At 34.7% G+C, this 12,479-nt stretch overlaps 1 protein-coding gene across 1 annotated transcript in view; it reads left to right on the plus strand.

Annotated features, from left to right (window-relative positions):
• The window catches only part of PHKB (phosphorylase kinase regulatory subunit beta), a 230,275-nt gene that overhangs the window by 116,491 nt on the left and 101,305 nt on the right, over positions 1-12,479 (plus strand). The window contains exons 10-13 of the mRNA XM_059381622.1: positions 5,277-5,372; positions 6,629-6,826; positions 10,251-10,308; positions 11,070-11,147. Coding sequence (XP_059237605.1) covers positions 5,277-5,372; positions 6,629-6,826; positions 10,251-10,308; positions 11,070-11,147 — 430 coding nt within the window. The remainder of the gene's footprint in view (positions 1-5,276; positions 5,373-6,628; positions 6,827-10,250; positions 10,309-11,069; positions 11,148-12,479) is intronic.

The following is a 12,479-nucleotide window of genomic DNA, read 5'->3' on the forward strand; positions in this document are numbered from 1 at the left end:
TTTTTTTTTTTTTTAAATTTTATTTATTTATTTGCCAGAACGAGAGCGAGAGAGAGAGAGCGTGAGTGCACAAGCAGGGGGAGTGGCAGGCAGAGGGAGAAGCAGGCTCCTCACAGAGCAAGGAGCCCGATGTGGGACTTGATCCCAGAATCCTGGGATCAGGACCTGAGCTGAAGGCAGACACTTAATTGACTGAGCAACCCAGGCGTCCCAAAGCAGAATTCATTCTTGACCTAGTTTAGCTTGTATTTCTGGCAGAGTTATACACCAAATGTTCACTGACTGGACTATTCTTTGATTATTTCTGATAGAAATTTAGATAAATAATGCTTTATTCCTGTAGCCACACAGAAGTTACCTATTGCAAGTAGAACCCCTCTTCGTCTTCCTTTTTTTTTTTTTTTTTGGATAATCAGAGCTAGTTTTGCAAATTCCTATCACTATAGCAATGAAATTAAAAAGGTACCTGCTAAACAGTACCACATTTAAAAATTAAGTGATCTTTTTAGTGTTTTATTATCTTATAATATTGTTTCATGTGCTTAAAAGAGCTGTGGTCTCTAAAATCAGTAGCTAGAAAAAGAACTAATATAACAAAGAAATGTTTTTGCTCAAACAAAGAAACCTCTTCAAGTCATAGATCTTTGGAGCTGGAAGAGTCCTTCTCTCAAAATGAATGGTCGGAGAGTTGAGATGGCTTTTTGCAGGTCATGAAACAGAGGCAAACCCAGGAATGAAACCAAAGCCATTTGCTAATGAATCTGGAAAATCAGCTGTTAGTACAGGAAATCATGGATCTTGAATGCTTTTCACCTTTAGAGGTGTCAGCTATGCTAATTCTTGGAAAATTCTTAAGGCTTTTCTTTCTTTTTTTGAATTAAATTAATTAAGATTTTTACTAAGATAGAATTGATATATAACATTAATTTCAGGTCTGTGACAATGACTAGATATTTGTACATGCTGCAAAATGATCACCACATTAATTCTAATTAATCAACTATCATCCACCAACATACATAGGTAGAATTTTTTTTCTTGTGATAGGAGATTTTAAGATCTATTTACTTAGCAACACTCAAATATACAAATACAATATTACTAACTATAATCACCATGCTGTACATTACATCCCCAAGATTTATTTTATAACTGAGAGTTTGTACCTTTGACCGCTCTATTGTCTTCTTAATTATTGAACTTTTGAAGGAGGAATTCATATATTGAACAATGTGAAAGGCTTGCCTTTTGTCCTTTGTGTACTTCAGTGTATAAGATGAATGTTAATTTTTATTTTTAGGGGAATTATTGGGTGGAAAAGCTTTTCATTTTCATTATGACTATCTTGTGTTTCTACTTCCTTTCTTTTTTAAAATATTAAACTTGCTTTATTATTCAAGGAAAAACCCATTATTTAAATATTTACTCGAGGAATAAAATCTTAAAAAAAAAAGAAAGAAAGGGGGACATCTGGGTAGTTCAATTGGTTAAGCGTCTGCCTTCGACTCAGGTCATGGTCCCAAGGTGCTGCAGTCAAGTCCTACGTTGGACTCTCTGCTAAGCAGGGAGTATGCTTCTCCCTCTGCTCACTGCTCTCCCTTCTTGTGCTCTCTCTCTCTCTTTCTGACAAATAAATAAATAAAATCTTAAAAAAAAATAAAATAAAATGTTTACTCTGAAACTATTTTCAAAACTTATTTTCTTTTGTGAGAGAATACCTAAGAAAAATGTACAATAAAATGGCTTAATTTTTTTACTGAAAAGTTTATAATAAAGGCTAGTTTCTAGCATTTAGAAATAAAACTCATATAATCCTCAATGTGAGAATTACATATTTCATGATGATTTCAAAATATATCCTGTATAAATATGATGACAATATACAGAAATATTATTAGATGTAATACTTAAATAAATCATAATTTATACTCAGCAAATGTCATTGGCATTGTTAGCAACAGTTTCGTGATTCCTGGGTCTGAGTCTCAGCTCTGCTCTTCTAAAACCCTGAGAATTAACTCTTAGGTTCATCTCTTTCTGTATTTTGAAAATGTGAATAGGATCTTTTGTAGAGAAAAGAAGCATGCCTTGTGGGAAGGGCTATTAGAGGCTACTGTTTGGTCAGTATGTAAAAGCTGGCTATTTATACACCCATGGCCACCCATAGCCATGGTACAGAGGGGTAAGGCCCATCAGCAAATATTGTTTCTGTAAGAAAACAGATTTCCAGGATCTATCACAAAGCTAAGAGAGAGCCTGATACTGAACTGGGGAAGACTGTGAGGTCATCAGAGTGTTGTTGGTTTTGTTTTCAGAAGAATAGAAATGATTTCATGTATAGTAGATATACTAACCAGTTTCATTGTTTGGCTCTTTGATGCTGGATGAAGCTAGCAAGCCCATTAGCTCAGGTTCAAAGAAGTGATTAATGAGGAAAAGAAAGACCCAGACAGTCCTTCAAAAAATTTCACTTTGAATTGAAACTAAAGAGATCAGTAGTGTCTTATAGTCATAGATGTCACCCCTGGCACCACCTCAGAAATGTTTGTTGTGGTTGTGAAGCCTGGGGTAGATGGTTCAGTGCAGCTCTTACCCACCACTGTAACTCAAGTCCCCATGATGGTAGTCAGGTTGAAACAAATTCTAGTGTATTTACTAGGACACAATTGCAGAAACTCAATTTGGGGATTAAAGTTTGAACTACCAGTCTTAAAATATGTTCTTTTGCTGGAATTAAGATATTATGGCAGAATTGTGATGATTTCAGGAAATGGAAGATGAAAATAAAATATCCAAAGCTAATCAGGTATTTTGCAGTGAAATATACATATAAAACGTCCTTTCATATAATGTGTCTGTAACTGGCCAAATTAAGATACTAACAGATGAGCTGAGGCCAGAATCTAAAAGGTGATGACTGGAGAGATTGCTCATATTATGAAAAGTGTTCAAAGCAATGGAGACATATGTAGCTTCCTTTCAAGTTTACAGTCCTAAAATTAATGTGTCTGATAATTTAAGGAAGGTGATAATTAATTCCATATGTAGGTTTTCCTTGATGGGTTTTAGAAAAAGTTGCTTCTGATTAGGAATAGTGACCCAAGGCCTTGGATGAATTTTTTCCTGTAAATCTGAGTTATATACCTACAGCATGGTGTATTTTTTAAGAGGTTAGCCAAACAATACAGTTAACTAACCTTGATTTCAGTGTTAAAATATGGTAAAATTATGAGATTTTTTTCCTTTTGTGCATATTTCTTAGAAGCTGGCAGAGAAAGAGACCTGAAACAAATACTTTGAATTTAGGTTAATAAGCCATTGATTTTGGCCAGAAAATAGAAGTTGGCAGTTTGTATTAATCAGATAATGTCAGGAATTGCCAAACTTGCCATTTCACTTCGTTATTTATAAGTTTCCCTACTTAGATTGTATCTTTTGAAAATTCAATTCAAGGCAGACTCATTTGGCATGCAATTAACTTTATTATCAGCCTAAAGATAAACCATAAATCTGATTTTCTATACTCACAGATTCCCAACATCTCATACCCATTTATTTCTCTGCTCCTTTTTTCTAACTACCCTCCTTGCTCCTCTTTCCCCCCAAATTCATCATTCTAGTTACCTTCTCCAGGAAGTCTCTCAAGTTCCCTTTTGTTTTTCTCCTATTAATTTAAGAAGTTTATTATCATTAGTAGTCTTTCATCTAAGCCAGTCATTTGGTACAAGTTGTGTATTGCCATATGCTATCTTTTTGTTTTGCTTGTTATTTGTATTGTTTAGGGACTGTGTATCACCAGGGTCAGTTCCTTGAGAGAAGAGATCAAGTCCTATCTTTCTTGTTTTTCTTGAAGGAGAGAGCACTTGACTCTGACAATGGTAGTTACTGCATCAAGCTTTTGTTGGGCTCAATTTTGTGGGTAGAGATGAGTAGTTAAGACTTTCAAATTGTAGAAAGGAACAGTTTAGCATTAATCTCATTGTTGAGAGTCAGTTTCACTCATTCATTGTTCATTTATTAATTATCAGAATTAAGAGAGATTTAAGAAATACTATGAATGAAAAATTATTCTATTTTATGAGCTAATATTCATGTATGAACAGGTTAACAGGAAAAATATACATATATTGAATCTACTATTTGGATGTAGGGCCCAGTAGTCCTAGATTTGGGGTGTCAGTCTAGGTGATTGATTTGAGGTATTTTAGTTTCAGGGTGAATACATCTTTGACGTTGGTGTAAATTTGGTCGAGATTTACATGAAAGTTATGAGTTCTCTTCTTCCTTTCTCCATGTATTTTTCTGAGTATTCTCTTATAGTAAAAGTAGTCTATGTATTCCAATTTCACTTCCTGTGTTTTCAAAATATTTAACTCCCCAATAAAAGAACAAAACCATGTTTACTTATAACTATGCCCTTGAATATGGAAAGTACTAATGGCTAAATAGTAAACTTTTAAAAACTTAGTTATCAGACCAATTGCCACTTTTTTGTTACACCTATCTTTTTTGTTTAAGTTTTTGGTTCTTACATGAAAAATATTTTTTAATGTGGGAATTGTATAACTCAGTGGTTAAGATATGAGCTACTCTGTCAAAACCTGATTTTTGAACCCCTGCTCTGTTAAGCTAGGAGTTAGCATCTTCTTCATTAAAATGGGGATAATAATATCTACATATAGGGGATTAAGTGAGATAATCCATGTGAAGCATAAAGAACAGTGCTTATCATGAATATTAGCTAGCATTATATGAATTATTATTATTAGAGATGTTCCTATCTTCATATTTCAATCAAATGGTTTTTACAGCTTTAATTCCAGATTGTATCTAAGTTTGTATAGATTGATCATACAATCAGTGTTCTTTTTAAGACTGTGTAATTCAGATTTCGTGCATCCTGATTAATTCTTGCTTTATTCCTTGCTAAAAATGCTAGTTAACCTATTTTTATCTTTATTAAAACAAATATTCTTAATTGATTAGTTGTCTTGTAATCACTACATTTTGAATTATAAAAGACTAAGAAGAAATAGGGAAAAAGTAAGAATAACATTTGTATTTTATGATTATAACATTAATGTTTATTGCAAGAAATTTGAGGAATACTGAAAATATAAAAAATAAAGTTAAAATCTTCTGTAATGACACTCTCAAATGCAACCAATGTTAATATGTTTGTGAAATTTCTTACAGCCAAAATGTCTAGCATTCTACATGTTCCTTTTTCTTGATTGAGAAAATGTTTTGTTTTGTTTTGTTTTCTCTCGTTCCAGGGCTGCTCTTGGTCGGTTATATTTGTGGATCTCGATGCTCACAATCGTAATAGGCAAACTTTGTGTTCACTGTTACCCAGAGAATCAAGATCTCATGTGAGATATTTTTATAATAAACGAATATGAACTACTATTTATGATTGCTTCCTCAAAAAGTGCTTAAAATGTTAGAGGTTGCCAGAAAAGATGAGGAGAGAGAAATGTTGCCCTTCAGTCCACTGTCTTGTGGAGGTCTCATTCAGGAAGTGGGGAAAGCTGTGGGCAAACCTACTTTGTCCTTGGCTCTTCTGTAGAACTATAGAAAACTGGAACTATTTTTTGAGGCAGGGTGTAGAGAGTAGCAACCTTATACCGAAATGAATTTTTTGGTCATAAAGTATTAGAAAAATGTTTTTCATGATTTATATTTCTTTTGAATATCAAAATTACCTGCTTTGTTTCTTTTCTCTGATGTGATTCATCTTCAAACTTTTATATGCCTGTAATACCTGATTACAGATTTTTCTAGGGGCTATTTGTGGCTCTATTCTTAAAAAACACCCCAAATAAAATAATTATTTAAAAAGTACAATTTGGGGGCTCAGTGGGTTAAGCCTCTGCCTTCAGCACAGGTCATGATCTCAGGGTCCTGGGATCAAGCCCCGCATTGAGCTTTCTGCTTGGCAGGGAGCCTGCTTCCCCCATTCTCTCTCTGCCTGCCTCTCTGCCTACCTGCGATCTCTGTCAAATAAATAAATAAAATCTTTAAAAATTTTTTAAAAGTTAAAAAATAAGAAGTACAATTTTGATTGTACTTGAGATTGTACAATGAGATTATGATAAAACAGAACTCAAAAATAAGCCAGTAATAATATAATATCCACTCATTATTTCACCACTCAATTACAGTTTTAGGATGATAGCATTTGAGTTTATATGTTTCCACACATTTTTATGTACATTTTTATGTACATGTAATATTATTCTTATTTTATAAAAGTGGAAGAACATTCAGTTTTGGACATGAAGTTCTGAACTGGACATTCAAGATTATTTTCTGCTTTTTACCTTTATAAACCACTGTTATGACAGACCAAGTTATAATTAGTAATTATCGGTGTTAAATTTTTACACACTGCCTTAATTAATATCTTTGCATCCAGTGTTGAATCTTGAAAATACTTATTAATGGATAAAGTTTTATTGATTCACCAAACCATGTCATATAAATGTCTGTCTGTCCCTTGGAACACAGCAATCTCACTGTCAGTTAGATAACCTTATTGACTTTTCATCTCCCTGATTCTCCTTTGGCTATGTTGATCATATCACTGTGGGTATTTACATTCCCTTCTTTTTCTTATTGCCTCCAGAACACAGATGCTGCCCTACTACCCTGCATCAGTTATCCTGCATTTGCCCTGGATGATGAAGCTTTATTTAGCCAGACACTTGATAAAGTGGTTAGAAAATTAAAAGGTAAATATGGATTTAAGCGTTTCTTGAGAGATGGATATAGAACATCATTGGAAGATCCCAACAGACGCTACTACAAACCAGCTGAAATTAAGGTATCAAAAAATATTTCATATCATAACAGAGTAGTCAAAAACACCGATTTGGGAAACAGACTTCTTGGGTTTGAACTCTGGCTCTGCCAATTACTAGCTATTTGGCCTTGGGCAAGTTAATAAACCTCTGTGTGTTTAATATTTTCCATTGGTAAAATAATAATAGCTACTATTATTTGTCCTGTTACTGAAGTTCTTATGAGGATTCAATGAGTTAACACATGTCTAAAAGTGCTTCAAATGGTTCTTGACGCAGAGTAAGTGATAAGCATTAGCCTTACTGGCAGTGAGGCCCATTTGCTCATATTGGGTTGGGGTGATTCATTGGATGAGTAATTTTTTGACTGAACTTTCAGTACTTAGCCTATCTGCTAAGTGTATGCATACTGTATGCCTTATATAATAGAATATACCAATTTGTGATTCAACTTTTAATCTCTTAAGTAAATGCTCTTTTTTTCTATTTCACGTAGACATTTCTCTTTGAAATATAGTCCTCTAAATTTTCAGTTTTAAAATATTTATTTCAAATGCACATACATACCATTTTATCTAGGTTTATTCTAGGAATTTTTAAGCTGTTCAGAAAACTGTAACATTCAAAAAAAGGGTAAGCATCCATCCACATTGCTGAAGGTTTTCCTTTAATGGTATAGATTGACAATTATTTTTGTTAGCATGGTCATAACTTTAAAGATATGTAGGGACTTATGAATCTCTCTATATAAAATGTTTAGGCAAGATTGTACCTTATAATTCATTAGGCAGTTAAATACCACTCTTTTAATATTTAGTACACACTTAAATTTGCTGGATAATTAGAGAAACTATTTATCATCTTATTTAGTTTAACAACTGACTATCATCTGGAAGCATTAGGAGCCATGTTACTGTGTACATATTTGAAACTTTACATCAGTCTATTAGGTTGAGTCAAAAGATCCATTATTTCTCAAATATCTTCAGATATTTCTTCTCTACTTAATACATTTCCTGAGCTAATTTGTAGCACTTACATTTGAATTGGACCTGCTGTAACTACCACCCTGCAAATTTTCATCTTTGGATCAGTCCAGTAGAGGTTCTGTGTCTGTGTACCTGCTGGTGAGCACCAGCGTGGAGAACCACAGCTATAGTCAGATGCTGCCCCAGATTCAGAGCACCCATCTTGGTTCAGTCCTCACTGCTGATTTCACCACTTGTCAGTACTGCTGTGTGACTCTGCCAGGAACTCCCTTACAAGCTTTTCCAGCTTTTTCCCTATTTGTATTCAACTTCCCAGACTTTAATTCTTACTGGGTAGCTTTTCATTTCTGTTTGCCCTCCTCCACTGCACCTCTCCGTCATCCAGTCCTGCCTCCATCTCTGTCTCACTGAAGGTGCTGTCTGTTCTTCATCCTTGAGCTAACCCTCCATATGTACACCCCATCCTCTTCTCTTTTACTTCTTGGGTTTCTTACTCTTTCATTTGTTTTCTTCTCTGATGGAAGGATGTCTGTCTCTATCTCTTTCTTTTTTTCCTCCTCATCTTCCTCACTTCTCCCTTCCTTCTGTCTTGCTCTCCCCCAACTCCAGTCAGCTTTTTTCCCTCAGCATAAGCACAGTGGTGTTCATTTAAAACCAAAACCAAAACCTTTACTCCTCTCTTCCTTTAGTCCTCTCTCTCTCTCTCCTTCTAGCCACACTTCTGAAAAGCATGGTCTGTTCTTGGTGTGTCTCCTTGTTTGCCTCCTACTCACTGCCTCATGTTCTACTCCTCTTTGTCTTTAGCACTTTCCAGTAGCCCTGTTGGCTTCAGTCAGTTTAGGTCACTGGGTAGTGGAGGATTTTATGACCTTCTTTCACTGAATATCTCCTTGGCATTTGTATGTTTTAATTGAGTCTTCTTTCTTGGAATATTCTCCATTTTCTGTGATCGCATTCTTCCTAATCCTCTTCTGTCCTTGTCCTTTCAGGTTCTTTTTCTTCCACCTCCTAAACATTGCTCTTCTCCCAAGTTTCATCCTTAGTCCTATTCTTCTGTCATGCTATCCATGCAATCATAGCTTCAGCTATCACTCTTAACCCCAGATCTCCTTCTCCCCTTGGGTGTACTATGTGTATCCAGCTGCCTTTTGGACAAGTCCCACTCTTTGGCCCAAGCCCCAAACCTGAGAGTCATTCTAGGCTTTTCTGTCTCATTTAGCTCTCTTTATCACTCCCCAGGCCTAGCAGATTTAACTTCCTGTAAATCTTAATGTTTGTCCCTTCCTCTCTATTAACTCCTTGGCTAGTGATTCTTAAGCAAAGGATTTTGTGCCCCAGGAGACATTTGACAATATCAGTAGACGTTTTTCATTGTCACAACTTAGTGGGTGCTACTGGCATCTGGAAGGTAGAGGCCAGAGATGCTAATAAAGATTCTGCACTGCATAGAACAGCCTGTACAACAAAGAATTATTTGGCCCAAAATGTCAGTAGTGCTAAAATTGAGAAATTTCAGTTTAGGCTATCATATTTTCTCTGGATTGCTTCCAAGTAGCCTTCCACCTGGTTTCCTTTTTCTTGCCCCAAAACTCTGTTCAGTACTGCCAGCTTTCCAACTAGTAAGTAAATCTGATTCTGCTCAGTATTCATCAGTGCTTCCCTGTCACTTCCAGATCCAAGTCTCAGTCTTTTAGCATGTTTCCCAGGTTTTTCCTGATCTGGCTGGCCTGGGCCAGGCCACCTCTTGGGCATTAATTTTCTCAATTTCTTGCTTGCTTGTTCCAAAAATACTGAATTGCTGGTTATTTCTTTAGCAGACTTTGTCCTTCCATGCATCTGTAGTTTATACTCTTGCTTTCTCTGCACAGAGTTCCCTTAGCTCCTCTCCCCAAAGAAATCCATCAAGTCTTAATTGAACTACGTCCGTTACTATTATCCCTTCCTAACCCTTGGGCGGACTCAGGTGTTTCCTTTTGTGTATTTCTGATGTACCATGTATAAACATTTCATATAATACTTTCGTAGTTTCTTTACATGCCTGACTGACTCCGCATAGGCTAGGAGCATTTGAGGGCAGGTTTTCTATTTATTTGTCTTCATAGCCCTCTGTCTAATTGGTGCCAGGCATTACTAAGTACTTAGTAAATATTTGTTGAATGAATGATTACTGTGTGATGGATTACATGAATGAGATTTTGAGTAACAAGAGTTCTAAGAATTTTTTTAGAAGCAGTTAAACTACTTATATCAGTCTAATTTTGTTATTACTATATACTTCTATGTATATCCTATATGCTATAATTCATTATACTATACAGTATAATCTATATACTTCTATATATCTTTGTTCTAACAGTTATTCCATATATAATTAATATATTTATTCTAATTAATATAATTGTTCTAACTAATATAATTAACTTCAGTGAAATTTTTAATATTTTATTTTATGTTTTAGCTATTTGATGGCATTGAATGTGAATTTCCCATATTTTTCCTTTACATGATGATTGATGGTAAGTGAGATTTTCTAAAATTTAAACTACGGGATATAAGTGGTTTAAAGAAAAGCAGATGAAATATGACCCTTTCAGCTAGCAAAATAGGCTATACTTCAGTGATGTTAACTGCTCTGCATTTTTATATGCTACTCTTCCACTTTCTGGGTGTATATTAAATCATTTAAAGAGTTCAAAAATACTTTGAAGTATTTAAGAAATTATACAAATATATTTTCATATTTGCAAAGAGAAATTTTTATGGATAGTAATAATAGATATTGTAATCTTTGACATTGTGAATATCTATAACATTTACACTTAAGAGTAGAGAAATTTCCATTAAAATTCAATAATCAGTTCTAAATGTTAACATGACCTAAAAACAATTTCATGGAATAATATACATATTTGCATTACTTTTTTCCAATTTTATTTTTATCATTTACATACAAAATTAACAAAATAATTATTAACTGGGCTAATAGATTTTTTCCTTTCTTTCTTTTCTTTTTTTTTTTTTTTTGAGAGAGAGGGAGTGGAGAGGGAGGGGCACAGGGAGAAGGGAGATCTTAACTAGGCTCCATGCCCAGCATGGTGCCCAACATGGGGCTCGATCTCACAACCCTGAGATCATGACCTGAACCTAAATCAAGAGTCGAACGCTTAACCAACTTATTTATCCAGGTGCCCCATGGACTAGTCGAGTTTTCTAAAGCAAAATTTCTGTGGTACTTATTGAGCTCATATGCTATTGGTTTTTATATTTTAAATTTTAGGAGTTTTTAGAGGCAATCCCAAACAAGTAAAGGAGTATCAGGATCTTCTGACTCCATTACTTCATCAGACCACAGAAGGTATAGTTGGATTGTTTGTCAAGAAATTCTTCCTAATATTTCCTAAATGTTACTTTGAAATCTATAAATTAATCCTTTTTATCTTTTTTTAAAGTTGTTTTTTTTTAAATTTTATTTATTTATTTGACAGAGAGAGATCACAAGTAGACAGAGAGGCAGGCAGAGAGAGAGAGAGGGAAGCAGGCTCCCTGCTGAGCAGAGAGCCCGATGTGGGCCTCGATCCCAGGACCCTAAGATCATGACCTGAGCCGAAGGCAGAGGCTTAACCCACTGAGCCACCCAGGCGCCCTAAATTACTCCTTTTTAAATATAACAACTTATATTAAATTATAAAAAATGGAGCCTTGAATGAATTGTAAGGAATAATCTATTATTTTGTTATTAGAAGTGTGTTTTTATAAAAGGAGTTCATTGGGCAAGACAAGGTTGAAGAATAAATTTAGGTGATTATGGTTGTAGTAATTACAAAATACTTTTCCAGGTGGGCAACTATGAAACTATGAAACTCCTTCACTCTGTGAAGTATGACAATAATATAGGGTAGCTGTTTTCTCTCCCGATCATCAGAAATGCTATGTTCAGGTGAATGCTGCCCCGTCCAGAGGGCTACCTTAAGAGGTTCTGCCATAGCCTAAAGGCACTACTACTGCCAGAAACAGATTGGCCTCATATTTGGAGTTACTTCTTGGACCTTTAGCATATTATTTTGAATGTCAGCCTAGTGCTAATGATTCATCCTTTGAGGTTGGGTTTAATACTTTAGAAGTGGCTAAAAGACTCTTACAAATAGTATATTGGTTTTAGTTAAACACCAGCAGAGCCCATAAAAGAATATAACTGATTTTCAGTATGACTAGAAAACTAATAGTTCCAAAAAAGAAACTCTAGATTCTCTAGATTCTTTAGAGCTCCAGATTCTTTGGAGATTAGTGTTAGTAAAATAAGAACACATTCTCTTAAGTAAACAGCTTTGAAAACCTTTATCTGAAAGTGAAAAATCATGATGTATGGCTAAAAAATGGGTGGTCCTATGGACCCTTTCCACAAACTTGGAATTACAGCACTGGGCCTCATTCCTCCCTCAGGAGAAGTTTGTGATATTTTTTACAGTTTTCCACAAGTATTTTCAAATAAAAACTTCACAATGTGTGCTCAGCCTTTAAAATACTTGTAATGTTGAAGTAGCAAAGTATTTGTGAATAAACCTTGAATTCCAAATAAATATTAATTTTTGAAACCAGTTATTAATATCTTTATGCTCCAAATAATAATTTATCCAATGTGAAAAATAATGTAATGCATGCTGTAATGAATATAATGTTTGAAATCCAA

Source organism: Mustela nigripes, chromosome 17 (assembly GCF_022355385.1).
Source record: "Mustela nigripes isolate SB6536 chromosome 17, MUSNIG.SB6536, whole genome shotgun sequence".
Classification (NCBI taxonomy): Eukaryota; Metazoa; Chordata; class Mammalia; order Carnivora; family Mustelidae; genus Mustela; species Mustela nigripes.